This window comes from Eptatretus burgeri, chromosome 7, assembly GCF_056783735.1.
Source record: "Eptatretus burgeri isolate ZD-2024b chromosome 7, Ebu_testis_v1, whole genome shotgun sequence".
NCBI classification, from domain to species: domain Eukaryota; kingdom Metazoa; phylum Chordata; class Myxini; order Myxiniformes; family Myxinidae; genus Eptatretus; species Eptatretus burgeri.
The window spans coordinates 24,431,046-24,449,802 of record NC_140967.1 but is presented as its reverse complement, the minus strand read 5'-3'; the positions used below and the strand labels follow the sequence as shown (position 1 = coordinate 24,449,802).

Sequence of the window (18,757 nt, the reverse complement as noted above, 5' to 3'; positions counted from 1 at the left end):
CCACTATCTTCAAAAGCGTTCAATGGAAAAAATTGAATCTTGGCACATGTAAAGTACTTCCCAAGGGAGAATAAGTGTTGTTAACAATGATGTCATCGGTGCCTTTGTTATGACATCATAATTACATATGCCGAATGCTTTATCCGATCAGTATGAAAATTCTTGAGGATCATGTAAACAAAATCGTAGTGGAGAATGTAAATTTATGATGCCATAGTTGTAGTAGATCTATCAAGCCGAGGTTTGGCAGCCTTTTTAGGTCATCTCTACCGAGATGACCTAATAAAGCCGGACCAAATGTCTGTCCGTCCGTACGTCCGTCAACAATTTTTCTTTCCGATCTTGATGAAACTTAGTATGTGGGTAGAGGTCGATGAGTGTTGTACAACGATATAACTTTTGTCCTGGTTCAAGGTGAGGGACGAGATCACGTAAGTTATAAAAATCGCCATTTTCAAAACCTATCTCGTCTACCATTCTACAAGATATTCGGCAACTGTTTATTGATTATGATAGTAAAAAATATTATCTTGTATCTAAATGGACAGATTTTTGAATTTCCTTCCCGTTTGGCCGCCACGTAACCTGGAAGATGGTCAAAAACACCTCCCGGTACAAAGAAAACTTTTTACTTCCGATATTGATGAAATTTGGTATGTGAGTAGAGGTCGATGAGTAATATCCAACGACATATTTTTTTCCCGGATTCGAGGTCAGGGTCAAGGTCACGAGGTCACGAAAGTTGTGAAAGTCGCCATTTTCAAAACCTATCTGGTCTGTCATTTTAGGAGATATCTGGCAACGGTTCATCGATTATGATAGTAAAAAACATTATAGAGATGTCCGTCACCCCCACACGGGGGTAATTTTTCTTTTTCTTTTTTACTTTAAAAATCCTCTCCTCCGAAACAACTGAACAGATCGAGGCGAAACTTTACAGGTATGATCACCTATCCGTGAGGAACAAAAAGTTCCCACCTATAATGTCATTGGTCACATGGTCTGGCAGCTATGATGTTTTTTTAAAAGAATAAACCATTAAAAAATCCTCTTCTCCACAACAGCTTCACAGATCGAGGGGAAACTTCACCCACTTCTTTCCCCAAGCCTTGGGGATACCAGCGTTTTCACAAATAATTCCTAGGTTTCATGGTCTGGCAGCCATATTGGATTGAATGAAAATCTTAAAAAAATTATTTCTCTTGAACCTCTTTATCAATTGATGTCAAACTTCACAATTATGATGTAGTAGTGATGGGAAATATGTTTCAAATTTCAACCTGATCTGACACATGGTCTGGCAGCCAGAATAATTTAAATAAATTTAATCTGGGTTCTTTTTGAATTTTTTTTTTTTATCAGGAAGGCTCACTTGGCTGTCCTGGATGGGTTTGAGGGAAGATGAGTAGCAGCTGAAACATGAGGTCTGGTTGCATCATGCATTCTTAAGGAAAGATTTGAGGATTTACTTCAATATTTCCTCAAGTTTCCCTGAAAGACATCCTTATTTTGGGGATCATTGCATATTCTAATGTTCCTTGCATTTTTCCTCAAAACCTTCCTAAACTCAAAGGAGCACCCTGCCCTCACCCCCCTTATTACTCCATGTTCAGGTTATTTCGATTTAGATATCAATTAAATTGGTACCTGACCTTTTCCTGACCCCAGGAAAAGGGTTAACTGCATATGTAATGCATAGATTGAATGCGTTGTGTGACTTGGTCTATAACTCATCAATCCCGCATCATAGAGATACATGTTTGGCCTCGTTTGACTCAGGGGAGTTCTGGTTTACCCTGTGAACCCAGATCTTACGCAAATCGAGAGATTCTTAACAATTGTATACAATTTATAGTTATGGTGTTCTAATTAAACATAAAAGTAATTAAACAAAACACAAATACTTTCTCTTGTATGCAGCATTGTGGCTGCTGGGTGCATCATTGGTTGGGGACACAGCTATGCCACTGATACATTACCAGTACAATGGTGCTCATTTCAGACCTCAGAATGTCTGAATGACAGGCTGAGTAAACCCCACCTGATGTTAATTCAGCATCCAACAGGGCTCAAACTCAGAACCCTAGGATTCCAAGCCAGCCAACCTAACTACTAAGCCAAAGCCAGGCTTAACAAAACACATCGTACAACTATACAATGTATTGTCTCTCATGTGCAAGAGAAAAGCTTCCACTAGTGCTTCTGTCTCTTCCTGAAGTCAGTTTGGAGATCGCTTCACCATCCTGCTTTCGGACACCTCTTGCTATCTATAATCTGATTGGTTGCCTAGAATCCTAGGTGGCCTTCCTATCTCTTCCTATCTATAATCTGATTGGTTTGACACTTTGCAATGGCTCCTAAGACCTTTAAGTAAATCCTTACTTAAGGATTTCCTCAGGGTTGTTTATGCCACAGCCCTTAAGGAAATCCTTCGCGAAGGAACCGCAGCGTACCTGAAGGGGAATCTTTCCTTAAAGATGAGGGAATTTCATGCAAACGGGCCCTTATCTTATCCAGGTTCCTCCTGATGAGTCCACATTTGTTTTTGCTTACTCAGGTTTCCTCTGATAACACTCCAATGCAGTATTTGGTCTCCCATTTGTATTTTATTTATTTTTTTTCATCACATTCTGAATTCAATTTTATAAAGAGGATGTCACGGGTCACGCGTCTGATCAAAGCGGAGTTGTGTCAAAGCAGGGGTGGTGAAAAGATCCCCCCCACCCCCACCCCAACCCCACAAACTCTCCATTGGGGTTGTGTCAAAGGGCCATTTAATGGGCCCACCTGGCATCTTGGTACCCGGTTTACATCTGCCTGCGGTTATAATGTGACATGTCTAGTAGTTTATAAAATTGATGTGGATTATTTTAGAATTGATTTAATGATGCATCACTTCTATGAATTGCTTGCAAAAAGTGCTTACTGTTATATAAATACTGTCAAATTGTCGTGGTGACAAAAAATGCATTATTTGTTTGAATCAATATTTTACCACAAGCATGTTTAGGTTTCAATAATCAAAGATAATGTCTTTAAAACCAAGATGACAAATGGCAAATTTATTTAATGGCTTATCATGAATGGGCCATTAATATCATTAATTAAAATATCATGAATATTTAATGGGCCCACCTGTTTGTGCAGAAGGATACAGATGAAGAAGTGAGAGTTTTCATTCGGAATAATCTTCATCTTCAAGGAAAGGTACTGCTGGCTTATTAGTCACTGCATGTGATTGCCTGATTAGCCCGTTGACCGGTGCAGTGGGAGATGGGGTTTTGCAATTGTGTGTGTGTGTGTGTGTGTGTGTGTGTGTGTGTGTGTGTGTGTGTGTGTGTGTGTGTGTGTGTGTGTGTGTGTGTGTGTGTGTGTGTCCAGGCCATAATCTTTTGACCATTTGAGATTTTATCATCAAATTTTCAACAAACTTTCATTCTGAGAACATGGAGAAGTCTAATAATTGGGTCAAAGGGTCAAAAGTCATGGTCATAAAATCATCAGTTTTCATCTGATTGACTTGTAATTTGAACAGAATTTGCATACCGGGTCAATTAATTGGTTCACCAATCAAAATACAGAAGCCTCTTGTTTTTGTCGTCAAAAAATGAAGGTAGCATGAAATCATCAATTTTCATTCGAATGACGAGATTTGAAGAGGATTTGCATATTGGGTCACTGAAGCCAATTGTTTGAGGTCAAAAGGTCAAGGTCACATAAAATCGCCAATTTTCTTGAAATTATTGAACAGAATTTGCATCTTGGGTCACGTAATTGGTTTTCTGATTTCTTAAGGACCGGTTTACAACCGCTTGTTTGTCTGTGTGTCTGTCTGTTTGTCCAGGCCTTTATGTCTCTATGTCTCTTTTTATCATTTGAGCTTTTGCCATCAAAATTTTTTTTAAACATTTATTATGAAAACATGAAGAATGCTAATTAATAAATGTAATTTTTTTTTTTTACCTGTTGTTTTCGTAAAGTGTGGTTCGAGTACAAAGCGGATGTGGAATGGCTTTGCAATTGGGGGTACTTTCTAGTTTTCTCTCTCTCTCTCTCTCTCTCTCTCTCTCTCTCTCTCTCTCTCTCTCTCTCTCTCTCTCTCTCTCTCTCTCTCTCTCTCTCTCTCTCTCTCTCTCTCTCTCTCTGTCTCTCTGTCTCTCTGTCTCCCTGTCTCCCTGTCTCCCTGTCTCCCTGTCTCCCTGTCTCCCTGTCTCCCTGTCTCCCTGTCTCCCTGTCTCCCTGTCTCCCTGTCTCCCTGTCTCCCTGTCTCCCTGTCTCCCTGTCTCCCTGTCTCCCTGTCTCCCTGTCTCCCTGTCTCCCTGTCTCCCTGTCTCCCTGTCTCCCTGTCTCCCTGTCTCCCTGTCTCCCTGTCTCCCTGTCTCCCTGTCTCCCTGTCTCCCTGTCTCCCTGTCTCCCTGTCTCCCTGTCTCCCCATCTCTATCTCTATCTCTATCTCTATCTCTATCTCTATCTCTATCTCTATCTCTATCTCTATCTCTATCTCTATCTCTATCTCTATCTCTATCTCTATCTCTATCTCTATCTCTATCTCTATCTCTATCTCTCTGTCTCTCTCTCTCTCTCTCTCTCTCTCTCTCTCTCTCTCTCTCTCTCTCTCTCTCTTTCTCTTTCTCTTTCTATATCTCTTTCTCTTTCTATATCTCTTTCTCTTTCTATATCTCTTTCTCTTTCTATATCTCTTTCTCTTTCTATTTCTCTTTCTCTTTCTCTTTCTCTTTCTCTTTCTCTTTCTCTTTCTCTTTCTCTTTCTCTTTCTCTCTCTCTTTCTCTTTCTCTTTCTCTTTCTCTTTCTCTTTCTCTCTCTCTCTCTCACACACCTCTCTCTCTCTCACACACCTCTCTCTCTCTCTCACACACCTCTCTCTCTCTCTCTCTCTCTCTCTCTCTCTCTCTCTCTCTCTCTCTCTCTCTCTCTCTCTCTCTCTCTCTCTCTCTCTCTCTCTCTCTCTCTCTCTCTTACTGGTGTCATGATATTGCTGTAGGTTGGAGAGTAAATTGTATATGTACAGTACTGTGTTAAAATCCATAAATTATATAAAAATTGAAATGAATTATATTATAAAATTTGGGGCAGTTGGGATGATACATTTTTGATGTTCATCATCTATTGGTTCAGCATGATATTTTTTTTATCAAGAGCAAGTGGAAGCAGGTTCCTGAAAACTATATTTTCAATGAAAAACTTAAAAAAAAACTTTTTTTTGTTAAATTCCCTCCATCACACAGCAAATTACTTGGATTTGTTTTCTACAGGATCAAAGGCTCATGGAAGAGTTGCAACAGTAATCATGACCACACATCCAGATGAATACATGAGACACATTGGACTTTTCCCTCAGACAAACACAGCCACCAAGCTTATGAGAAGAAGCTTTCTTTCATCATTTGATTCATTTTTAACCTTTTAATATAAAGTGGCATTTCTCAAAGGAGAAAAATGTATCCAACCCTGAAGCTTTAAAATTTTGTGTTGAACCTTGTCCCAACCACTTGTTTTTCTAGATTTGGAGAGGTATCGACCTTCATCTCTATCTCTATCTTTTCCTATCCAATTACCACCTCCATTTCACTCACTAACTCTAAACCTCCTATGCTTTCCTCCATAATCTTAACCCCAATACAATGTATTTCATTTTCAGAAGTTGTTGAGGAAATCCTTTTTTGATCCTTACTTTGGTTTGAAGTAGGGATGCCAGGTAGTGGTGCAGAGATCAGTTCAATACACCCAACTCTCGACTCCAATGAAAGCCTTCGTTTTACTTTGGACAGAACCATTAGTCTGAGGTTTGCCTTGAAGTCCTTCCTTGGCACACCTTAGCTCTTCACCACATCCAAAGCTTTCATCTGCAGCTTGAGAGAGAGGACTGCTCTTTCCTCTGGGCTGGTACTACTGCCTCACACATAGCTTGGCTTCATGACCCGGAAACCAAGGCTTTTAGGATCATTGGTATCTCCAACGATGAAGCTGAGTCTTTGGGTCTCTCACTGTCTCACTGCAGGCAGATCGGTGGTCTTTCTGTCTTCTACCATCTCCTTTCCGGCCTTGCCCCCCTCCCACTCCCCGCCCCCGCTCTGTCTGTGATCTTCCCCCCTCCCCCAATATTTCCACAGGTTGCTGAAGGTCCGTCATCAACCCCCTTCTGCTGAAACTACTAAAACAAGAATTATTGCTCACCTTCACTCTTTCATTCCTCTTTTTTCCTGCCTCTGGAACAAACTCCCACACTCTCTTCAATCCCACTCTTCTCTCCCACCTCAAACCCACCTCCTTCAAATTCCCTGTTTTCCTTCCTGAAAGTCCCTGGAATTTCCATCTTGTTTACCCCATGTTCCCCGCTCCTTCCCTCTCTCCACAGATCTCCCGAAGTCCCTGTTCCCTACTGTTGTTGTGCTTCCCTCTGTCGCCCCCTCTTGTGTCATGCTGCCTTTGTTATATGTTCTGTGTTAGCTCTTATATGAGCCTCGACTACATCTACAAAAGAAAATCCATTTTAATTTCTCATGACCTATTTTGAAGGTACAGCACATTAACTAAACCTGCCATGAATCATGAATCCCTGAATCAGGGAAATAGACAGGTGAACAATTTGTTGAATCTGAGTCCTCACCCTTGAGTTGCTCTTTTTTGTATGTTTAGTGGGTTATCATAGTCCTGTCCCATGTGTGGCAGGAGGTTTTTTTTCTCATTCAAGAGTTTTATTTGATGTCTTTTACAGTTTATGGTATCCAATCAATGTTATTTTAGTGAATACAAAATGATAGATGCTGTCTTCTTACCGGTTTTGGTTATGATAATCCGTTGTGGCTTCATGAGTTCACAGTGATTCCCATCAAACATCTTCTGTTCTCACATTGTCTCAACATAGGAGGTCGTTCAATATTTAATCAGTGACATACTTATAACTAGCATAACCCGCGCTCTGCGCGACATGTTGGGTTGGGTGTGTTTGAGAAAGGAACTGATGCAGAGTATTAGTAGTAATTTTACTTTAATGCAGTAAGTGGAATACGATTTCACTGTTTCAGAACCATTTTATTTACTTTTTTTGTACCATGCACCTCATATGGTCTTTGAGATAATGTTTCTAATATCACGTTACTCGAGCGCAGAACAAAGTCGAAGATAGCGCGACACGAAACCACAAACTCGGAAATAATATATAAGATAGTTTAAGACAAACTTTTATAAAATTTCAATATATAGTCACCATTGACTTCAATGTACTTGCTTCATTTGTCCTTAAAATTCTCTATTCCGGAAAAAAAAAAAGTCAGATTGTTCCTTCAGCCACCTCACAGTTCCTTTTGTCTGTTCCTAATCATTGGTGAATCCATGGTCAAGCAGATGGGACACCAAATGTCAAAAGCAATCATAGTCACTGGGGACCAATTCCAGGCTCTAATGGGAGAAGGTGGGAGTGGGGACGGGGTGATCCGACTCCTCAAAGCTACAGTCATACAAATCACAGTCTACACAATGCATTTGCTATGTACAAGTACAGGAGCATTGCTGTGATGTCTGTGTACGTGTGGAATGGCATTCTGCTGTGTAGTTTTGTGAGGCATAAAGTAAATCAGCAGATTCTCTTGGCATCTCAGAAAATTGAGGCCATGAACTTGCCAGCTGAAGGCTGTGTTGAAATTTATTGGATGGCTGTGATACCTTGTGTGCTTCGATTGCATGGTTTACAATATGGTTTCAGTATCCTGCTAGTAAAGTCATGTTTTGTCACCAGTTACCAGACGAGTGATAAATTCAGCTCAATCTCCATTGAACAGTTCCAGAAGCTCATGACATGATGCCAGCCAGCTATTGATCTTGATCTTAAATGCTGAGGTTTAGGCGGGTCCATCTTGCTGAGACCTTGAACACATGCCAAAGGTTCATGGATGATGGCAATAGTGTTGACTTGATAAATTCTAAGTTCTGTAAATATTTCAGTGACCTCAACACAATGATTGCAATAACAGAGGCACTCACAATCCTGCTCTGGGGTCATCTTCAGCAGCCTCACATCTATGCTAAAAGTCAGCCAGTCAGGTGGTTGATTTAAATTATGAGGGTACACCTTCACCATACAGTACATGGCTACCACCCACATGTGGATTTCTTTGAAATTGTCATCTTCTAAAAATTTGATTTTCAAGTTGATGTTCAATTTTGGTAAGATGTAAAATTGCTTAATGCCACCAACTTCTGCACTATACTGTGAAATATGAAATGCAATGGCAGATTAATTAAACTAATGGGGTATAACAAGCCTACATGTGAGTTTATAATGAGCAGAATGCCGCTGCTCTCGGTCACCGATGAATATCCGTTGCTGGAACACTTTGAATGCCCTTTGTATGACTTGGCAGTCCACCAAACATTATGTTGTGTGACCTAATTCATTTTATGCTTCTATACACGATTCATTTTTGTGTGAGAAAACTTTTTATTTCATATGTGCCAGATGTGCAAGTCGATGCTAAGCTCGTTAGTGTGTCCGTGCATTCATTACGGCTTCCAAGTTGTATTTCTGGCATCGCCACAAAGCAAATAATTTATTCTCAGGTTCATATTATTCATGTTTTTTTTCTTGTGATTTTTATTGGATACAAGGTATTTTTTTATGATTGTGTACTCCCATGAAGCTGCTTGATCCTGAATAATATTTTCATTGGAATAAAATCAAACTAAGACTGATGTGTGGTGCAAGTAGAGAGCATTGCATTTGAGAGTAATCTTTAGGATCACCATCCCTTTCGCCATGTGATCCTATCCTATAAGATTGAGACAATACGATGGCAAGTTTCCAAAACATTTGTGTCGGTCAAGCATTGCGGTTGGGCACCTTGTATTATTCTAATTTTTGTTGGGCTATAATTCCTTTTTTTTGTTGTTGGGCTGGAACTTCATGGATGCTTTCACAAAATTTTAGGACAGGTTCTGAAATAAATGTTTTCCTATACCTTGTACAGGCTGAATCACCTACAGTACGGTGGCAAATGAATCTGTACAAAGAGCTCTCCAGCCGTGGTGAGGAGAGGAGTGACTCAGAGTGTCCAGTCACTCGCTTGCTCGTCATCTCCTCTGTACTGCACCATTTGGAACAGGTAGTGTTGGCAGTGTCACAACCCAGCCATGGACCTTATTTGTTCACACAACCTTAGTTTAATGTTAGACCAGATGTGAGGTAAAGATCTAAATATCTGTTGACAATATTGAAATGTCACGATGGCTTATTTGGCAGTGGACTAAGCATCGAGTTTTCTACTTTGCTTTTGAATTGCACAATTGGATTTCCCTTGTGCTCGCAAAGTGTGTAACATCATGAAGCACAACATCCTAGGATGAGAGTGTGAAGCCGTTTGTCCTGTATAAACATTTAATTTTTGCCCTTTAAAGATACCATGCTCTCTATTGATTAGAGTGCCAGTACTGTGACCTATTTTCCCTCTTGTCAGCTCTATAACTATCACGACTTTCAGTGAGTGGCATATATACTTGGAATATGATATGGTATCGGCATGACTCTCTTTCTTAGTTACATCAGGGACAGTTTCAGAGGAGTCAAGATAACATCAAGTGCAGCTTCTTCTTTTTCCATATGGTTTGACAAAGAGCAACTCGTAAATCCAAGGCCAGGTTTAACAGCCAAATAATGGCATCAGTTGCAGTTGTGTGGATTGCTGCAATGTCCCCACTGAATTTTCACCATATGTCGATGGTTTGTTCAGGGTTCCCTCAGTCGCATGCTTTCCTTGATTATTATCCATCTGTGCAGGCTGTGAGCCATCTATGCATGGGATGTGCAAGTCCGATTGATGTGGATCATTGTTTCGTGGATAGATAAAATCCAGGAGGCGTTTGTCAGGTCTGGAATCAGTTATTTCATTGGGATATTAGTATTTTCCCAGCATTGTCATCATTGCTCTTGGACGTCAAATCCCAGGTCACTGGTGGTTCTGGCTATGTTCAAGCATAGCTCACATGATTTGAGACAGGAGGTCGGCACATTTTGCAGGCGTAATTGGATGGGGAGATTTTGATTGACCTGGGTAAAGTAACATTCATAGAATATTCTTCGTTGAATACAGATATCATGTGGAGGAATATTTCATAACAAAGCAGTCAACATAGGGGTTTGTGATTATTTTCCCACTTTTAATTTGCAATGAAAATTCTAGGATAGAATCCAGGTGTTTGCTATGGTTGCTCTTTTCTTTTTAAGGTGAAAAGAAGGTTTAGGGTCTGGCCCCCACCCCCTCTATGCCAGATCAGGTCAGGTATGGGAGCATGTGCCGGAGCAGCGCGTCACTGCGTCCACTTTCTGCCAGTACTCAAGGGGCCTCTGTCTGGCTATCCCCACAGGCAGATGCCTCGACCATCTACCTCTCCTGCAGATGCCGATCAACCTGCTGCAACCATGAGGGACATGGTCGGCCCACTGGCCAAATACATTCATGAGGCTCCCTCAATGAGAGAATCTGGTGAGCAGGATCAGTGTCAGGAAAATGAGCCACATGCCCATACAGCTGCAGCTGATGCTCACAGACTATGCAGGTAACAAATCTCATTTGAGTCTCAGCAACCGCTCATTGGACACAAAATCCAACCAGCAATAGCCAAGGATTCTCTGAAGAGAGGTGGTACCAAAGGAATTAAGTCTCCATCTCAGATCCCTGGTCAGAGTCCAAGTCTCACATCCATCGAGCAAGACTGGAAGCACCAAGGACCTGAAGACTCGGACTTTCATCCTCCCGCACAGGCACCGACAGTGCCACACCCCATGATAGTGAATCCATGACTCCCCAGGCCCAACCCAGACGTCTATTGATCTCTCGCTCACAGCCAGCAGAGATATGAATATCACTGCCCAGGTAAGTGAATCTCTCCGTGACCTCAACATCCTCACCACAAACAGGTACAGACAAAATAGCAACATCCAAGATGACATTAAAAGCCTGGATCTTAGTTTTGACCAAGAAAACCCAAAATGCCAGCGGTTCCGACTCCTCATTCAGAACAGAGGGCCCCCAAAAGGATATCCAGAGTCTCCGAAAAGATGACTGAATCATCTGAGAAATCAAGGTCAGAGATCTTGACATTCCCAAACGATGCACAGCATCTTGATCTCTCTGACATCCTCTCCAGAATCCAGTCCATACAAGTGCTGAAAAGTGCGGGGGCCAGTACACACCCCTGACGAACTCCAGTAACAACTGGAAATAAGTCAGATATCATATCATCACATCTCACAACACTCTCAGTCCCGAAATATAGTTCAGACATCAGATTGATCAATTTTGGTGGCACCCCACAAAGACCAAGAATCTTCCAGAGGGCATCCTCTTAGGGATGGGACAATCCAGCCACCCACCCAAAGGAACAGCCTCAGGTTAACCAAAGGAGACTGCCTTCTGGTGGACGACACCTCAGCACCACCCCGACACACACTACCGCAATCTGTCTTGGGAAGGATACCCCGTGGTTTTCCCCCTATCATCAAAGAGTGAGGGTCCTTGAAGACTTTATCCCAATCCCGTCATCCAGTGAGCTGCCCTGCAGAGGGCAGCTGCACAGGAGGTAATCCCACGGAGTGGGTTTCAGATTTCTTTGCGTGTTTGTGTTTTGCGGAGTGAAGTGTTTTATCGTGGCCGGAGTGTAAATCCTCCCGCCAACCTCCTAAAAAAATAAGTAACCTAACTGCAGGAGGATGTCCACAGACACAGTTGGGCACTAGATATAGATGGCTGTTGTCTCACAAGGAGCTCCTCCGCCCTTTGACAGGTTTTGTTTTTAATCCTGCTGGGTGTCCTTATCATATACCTTCCTCACCAGGAAACCTAGTGGGGGAGACGGTTTTGTCACCGACAATCTGACCATGAAGCAAGTTAGTGCAGGTTTACATGGTACCTGTCGCAAGTCACAGATCTAATCTGGCCTGACCTGACAATACGAGGCACGTGGTTGGTGTGCATGGTGATTGAGGATATTCCAAATTATTATACAAATGTACAGTCGTGTTTTTATTTTTATTTTTTCCACTTTTATAGGCCTCCTTCCGCATTAACGTTCCTTGCATTTACTTGTATCGACAACGTATTTATACTTTTGCATTCCAACGGTGAATCTGTCTGTCATCCACAGAGTAACTTTTGAGCTGGGCTGTCACAACAACTTTGTTAATATAAGTGTCTCACTGTGAGTGAGTGAGTCAGCAAAGGCTGGAGTGACACTGCAGACGATGCATTCATCTTGCCCCTAGCTGGTGCCTGGAAGTTTTTGGATTATATTTACCAGTGCTCTTTTGCTCCGATGAAGGGTTTATGGCCAAAATATCAGCTTCTTCTTGTATCCGACTGTGGTTATACCTCAGTCAACATCCTGTTGATTTCATTTATCATAAATTGCTGTCAGTTTGATTTGCCTTTCAGGTGGAGAATGCAAGGGGCCTTTTGGTGATTGCCTCTGCATGCACATTGGTGTACCAGAGTTGGGATTTAGTGGAGGACAGCTTTTTTTTTTTCTTTTTTTCTTTTTTTTTTTTTTGTATACCTTGGTCGAGGCTCGTATGAGAGCTAACACACAACTCACAGCAAGGAGGCATGAGACAAGAGGGGCGGGAGGGAAAAGGGACAAAACATTGGGGAACAGACACAGGTGAACTGTGGAAGGGAGAGGGATGGGGATGGGACGGGGAACATGGCGAGGGGAAGATGGACATTAAAGGGACTTTCAGGAAGGAAAGCAGGAGAATTGAAGGAAGTGGGCTTGGGTGGATTATCGGGGTAGAAAAGATCGAGGATTTGGATGGGGGAAGATAAGAGGTGGTGGTGAACAGCTGTTTTGAAAGCCTGAAGGGAAGTATGGGAAAGAATAGAGTGAGAGGAAGTTTATTCCAAAGGCGGGAAAAAAGAGGAATGAAAGAGTGAAGATGAGCAGTGATTCGTGATTTTGGTAGTTTTTTACCAGAAGGGGGTTGTTATGGACCTTGAGCGCCCTGTGGAAATGTGGTTGGGACAAATCGCAGAGAGAGCAGGGGGGGCAAGGCTGGAGAGGAGTCGGTAGAAGACAGAAAGACCACCGACCAACCTGCGGTGATTGAGTGAGAGGCCCAAAGACACAGCTTCATTGCGGGAGATGCCAATGATCTTAAAAGCCCTGGTTTCGACAGCGTGAAGTCGAGAAAGGTGGGAGGCAGGAGCACCAGCCCAGAGGGGAGAGCAGTACTCCATCAGGCTACGGACAAAAGCTTTGTAAGTGGTCAGGAGCTCAAGAGGGCCGAGGAAGGACTTTGCACGACGGAGGATTCTCAGTCGGCGACTGGCTTTTGAGGCAAGGTTGGAAATGTGACTTTCCCAGGAAAGGTCATGGCAGATAGTGAGACCCAGAAGCTTGAAAGAAAAGACTTCTTCCAGAGGATTGTTGAGAAAGTGGATGGGGGGGTTTTGTAAACGGTCCTTTCGAAGAGACATAGTGAGAGTGTGAGATTTGTCTGGATTGAAAGACATGTTCCACGTGTTGGACCAGTTTGTGATTTTATCCAGATCTGCAGTGAGCGAAGAAGCTGCTGCTTGCCAGTCTGAGGGATGACAGATGGTACGGCAGAGGGTTGAGTCATCGGCAAAGAGAAATAGAGGATTTTCCAGAGAGTCCGAGAGATCATTGATGAAAACCAGAAAAAGAACAGGGCCCAGAACGCTACCTTGAGGAACTCCAGCCTGCACAGGAAGAGGGGATGAAAGAACTCCATTTAGGGCCACACGTTGACTGCGACAGGAGAGGAAGTCTGCGAGCCATGAGTGGAGATGGCCTTGAATACCATGGGCAGAGAGTTTGGTGAGTAGGGCAGGGGTGCCAGACTGTGTCAAAAGCACGTGATATGTCCAGGGATACGGCTCGGATTTCCTGTCTGGCATTGAGGACCTCCATCCATTGATGGGAGAGCAGTAGCAGCATATCTAGGGTAGAGTGACCTGGTCTGAAACCAAATTGATGATTGGAAATCAAGCCATTGGAGAAGAGGAAGGATTTCATGTCTGAAGCGATGATGGATTCCATAACCTTGCTGATGATTGGGAGAAGGCTGATTGGTCTATAGTTACAGGGATCTGTTTTTGCACCTTTTTTATGCAGGGCAGTGATGTTAGCAGATTTCCAAGCAGATGGCAGATGACCTTGGGAAAATGAGAGGGTGAATAGAACAGAGAGAGGGTGAGCAAGAGCAGAAGAGCAGGCTTTGAGGACACGTGGGCTGATGCCGTCTGGACCGGTTGCAGAATCTGACTCGAGGTTTGAAAGCAAGCTCTCCACCTTGTCAGGAGAAAAGGATACAGAGTCCAGGGACAGTTGGGTGCGACTGGGTAAAGTGGGTAGAGATAGTGATGGGTTTGGGACACAAGATTTAGCTGCAAACACCGAGTTTAGACATTCAGCTTTATCACGTGTGGAATCAGCAGTGCGGCCATTTGAGGTAAGGGAGGGGATGGAGGGGGAACATACACCAGAAACAGATTTGATTAAACGCCACCAGGATTTTGAGGAGGGAGAGAGGTTTGAGAGTTCCGACTTGAGATGAGAAAGATGTTGTTTTCTGGCTCTCCTGAGGGTAGATACACACTTGTTCCGAGCTTTGTGGAAAGAACTGAGATTGCCCTCAGTTGGGTTTGCTTTCAATGAGGCAAAGGCAAGTTGTTTCAGGACAACTGCCTCGCCACAAGCTTCAGTAAACCAAGGGCGGGAGGAAGGGTAGGACAACTGAACACGAGAGGGGATAAATCTGTGCATGAGGGAGAGCAAGTTTCTTTGAAAGAATTCCCATGATGAGTTAATTTTGGAGAAAGTAGTGATAGGAGACCCTGCCAGTCGGCTTGAGTGAAATGCAAGACTCGACGGCGGTGAGGTGGTTCTCTGATGACAGCCAGAGAGATGTCCACTTTGACAAGGACGTGGTCAGAAGAACCAATTGGAGCGAAGGAAGAGCAGCAGATATTGTCAGGGAAATTTGTCAAAATCAGATCCAGAAGAGATGGAGTACCATTGGTTGAGATCCGGGTCGGGAAGTTGACCGATTGAGTCAGTCCCAATGAGTCACAGAAAGCTTTTGCTGATGTCCCATGGCAGGTGAGAGAGGTACCCACACCTAGCCAACTGGCGTGATGACAATTGAAGTCGCCACATAAGAGGAAGAGAGAGTTTGGATGAGAAGATAGAAGATGGTCCATGTTTTCGGAGAGTGAGGTGTAGATGGAGTCATCACTGTTCGGTGGACGGTACAGTACACATATAAACATGAGGTGGGAGTGGAGGGGAAGCCGAAGCCAGAGGTATTCCTGGGGTGTGGGGGAGTGAGAGCAGTGCAGGGAGAGTGAGGAATAGAGTCTTTGATGAAGAGAGCAACACCTCCACCAGGACGAGGCTCAGGTCTGTCATACCGTAAGAGGGAGTAACCAGGAGAGATACTTGGGAGTCAGACACGTCTTGGGAGAGGAAAGTTTCTGTTAGGCAGATAATGTCTGGTTTGTCAGTGGCAACCTGCATGGAAAGATCTGAAAGGTTTGAGCGAAGGCCCCGGATATTTGAGGTCCACACTTTTAATGAAGAGGTAGGGGAGGAGGCTTTTGGTGCAGGAGGTGGAGGGGGCGGGGGAGGGTCGGACGAGGGACGAGGGGGAGGTAAGGAGAGGGTTGCTGAAGGAGTGTGGGGTATTGCAGAATAGCGAGGGAGGGGGCCGAATGAGGAGGAGAAAAGGCTCTGTGGTGCTGTGAGAGAGGGGGACAAGAGACAAGGAAGATGGCAGTTGAGGATTTGAGGAGGTGGAGTGAAGAGATGGAGATGAGAGGGCAGTGGAGGGAGGCAGGTTGGTGGATGAGAGGGGGGCAACTTAGAGAAGGAAGAGTGAGGGGGATGAAAGGTGGGAGAAAGGTGAGGGGGGAATTTTTGAAAGAGGTGAGAGGGAGGCTTGGAGGGAGAAGAGTGGATGGTTGCTTTGAGAGTGAGAGTGAGGGGTGAGGGGGTGAGTTGGCACTGAAGTTGGAAAAAGAATGGTTGATGGAAAGCGAGCATCCATGGCAAACTGTGGTTTTTAAAAGTTTTAGGTCAGATATACGATTTAACACAATTCTTGATGGATGCAATGAAGGCGAATTCAGAGCATGGAGAGAAGAAGCGCTGTAATAGTTGGATTTTTTTAGGCAAGGAATGAAGGAGAGGTCGAAATGAGAGCAGTCTGTTAAAATAGCAGAAGAGTAGTGCATTGTGAAACAGTAAAGAGTACCACATGTGTGAGAGAGGAAGATGAAGCATTATAAGATCGTTTTTGTTGTTAATATTAATGTATGAGAGAGTTCAACAGATTAGGTCATGGAAGTATAAAAAAAAAAAAAAATAAAAAATCGAGGAAGACGAGGAGGAAGTTAAGAGGAAGAAGTAGCAGAATCGGGAGAAGGTTGTTGTTGTTGTTGTTGGGTTTTTTTTTTTTTTTTTTTTTGAGATAAGAAAGAGATTAGTTGGGAGAATGGGGGATATTTGGAAAGTGGGGAGGATGAAAATTGAAGGTAATGGGGAGGATAGAAATTGAAGGTAATGGGGAGAAAAAACAAACAAACAAAAAAAAAAAAACGATCGAACACCAAGTGGAACCGGTAGGCCTCAAGCCTAGGACTAGGCCTCAAACACCAGGTGAGAACGTCGACATAAATACTCACAAAATAGCACGATTTTTGAAACAAAACCGAACTAGGAACACACAGTAACATGTAGGTGAGAAAATTAAACAGTTAAAACGGGACAAATAACAACCGGAACTTAACTTTGAGAATGTCAGCAGGGAGCCCCGAAGGAGACCTCTTGCCGCTCAAAACCGGAACCGCTAACAGGTAATGGGACAGCTGCAGGTAATGGGATTAACTGGATAAGGAGAAAAGGAACTTTGTTGAGGAAGGAGTTACAAGAATTGTCAATGTTTGGAGCCCATTAAATATGGGACCATGCAGTCTGTTAAGGAGATGGCACATTGAAGGACAGACCAATCTGATTTGCTGAACTGAAAGACATCAAAGAACCTTGGTTGCTCTCTGACGATTCAAGGCAGAGACTTTCCATATCACGTGGTCAGAAAAGCCAAGAGGCAACAAGGATGAGTGAGATAGGTTTGTGGGGAATTTAAAATGACCTAATCTAGTATGGAATGATGGGCTGAGTGAGGCCTGATATTTTGCAAATGATAGCATCTGCAACATTATGGACTGTGGTTTGAATGACTCCTAACCCACTGCCATGGCACCTATTGAAATCACAACAGATTACGAAAAGCCAACTGGAAGGAGAGGACTGCAGAGAATCCTTACTTTTCTCCAATGACAGTTTGAATTCAGAGCAGGTCACTCCACCAAGGCCATGCTGCTTCTGCTTTCTCATCAAGGCCATCTCTCTGGACATATCTCAAGCATTAAACACAGTCTGGCACTCTGCCTTGCTCTCCAAACACACTGCCTATGGGATCCAAGGCCACCTTCTCTCATGATTTACTGACTTCCTCCACCCTCACTTTCAGTATGTGGCTCTCAATGGGATCCTTTCATCTCTTCTCCCTTTTAAGGCTGTAGTTCCTCAAGGCAGTGTCTGGGGCCCCATCCAATTTGTGTTCTTCATCAATGATCTCTTTGCCTCTCTGGAAAGGCATCTTTATCTCATTGCTGATGATTCAACTCTCTGCCATGACACCCCTCATCCTCCAGAAAGGTAGGCAGTAGCCTCTTCCCTCTCCGCAAACCTTTTATCCAATCATGAGCTGGTCAAACACTTGGAATATGTCTTTCAACCCTGAGAAATCTCATACTCTCACTCTATCACTCAAAATGGACCATCTGGTGAACCCTCCCATCTATTTCCTTTACAAACCTTTTGAAGTTCAGTCATTCAAACGTTTGGATTTCAGCATCAGCCATGATTTTTCTTGGGTAAACTGCATATCTAAGTTGGCCATGAAAGCAAGCCACAAACTGGCAAATCTGAACTTTTCTTAGCTTACAAGGCTTCATTCATGTCAACTTCATCTGTGGCTCGATGGAGAACTCCTCTTCCTTTTGGACTGGAACCAATTCCTCACACCTTACAATTCTTGTTTCCAGGGAAACCATGGCGCTCAACATCATTGGGATCTCCTGTGATGATGCTGAGTCTTTGGGCGGGCTTGCTACTCTCACATCACAGACAGGTCGGTGGACCCTCTGTCTTCTCCCACCTCCTTTTTGGTCTTGCATCCTTTGCCCTTTCTGTGCTCTGTCCCCTACCCCCTTCCCCCTCCCCCCTCAGGTTTCTCCAGGGTGCACACAATCTGCTAATAACCCACGACTTTTTTTTTTTTGTATACCTTGGTCGAGGCTCGTATGAGAGCTAACACACAACTCACAGCAAGGAGGCATGAGACAAGAGGGTCGGGAGTGGAAGGGACAAAACAGTGGGTAACAGACACATTAGGTGAACTGTGGAAGGGAGAGGGATGGGGATGGGACGGGGAAGATGGACATTTCAGGGACTTTCAGGAAGGAAAGCAGGAGAAATGAAGGAAGTGGGCTTGGGTGGATTATCGGGGGTAGAAAAGATCGAGGATTTGGATGGGGGAAGATAAGAGGTGGTGGTGAACAGCTGTTTTGAAAGCCTGGAGGGAAGAATGGGAAAGAATAGAGTGAGGAAGTTTATTCCAAAGGCGGGAAAAAAGAAGAATGAAAGAGTGAAGATGAGCAG

At 43.5% G+C, this 18,757-nt stretch overlaps 1 protein-coding gene across 2 annotated transcripts in view; it reads left to right on the top strand.

Moving 5' to 3' along the window:
- LOC147022834 (ryanodine receptor 2-like) overlaps window positions 1–18,757 on the top strand; it is a 717,656-nt gene that overhangs the window by 509,326 nt on the left and 189,573 nt on the right. For both annotated transcript variants that reach the window (XM_085887705.1, XM_085887704.1), the window contains exons 73-74: window positions 3,148–3,207; window positions 8,986–9,120. In XM_085887705.1, the coding sequence (XP_085743831.1) occupies window positions 3,148–3,207; window positions 8,986–9,120 (195 nt within the window). The remainder of the gene's footprint in view (window positions 1–3,147; window positions 3,208–8,985; window positions 9,121–18,757) is intronic.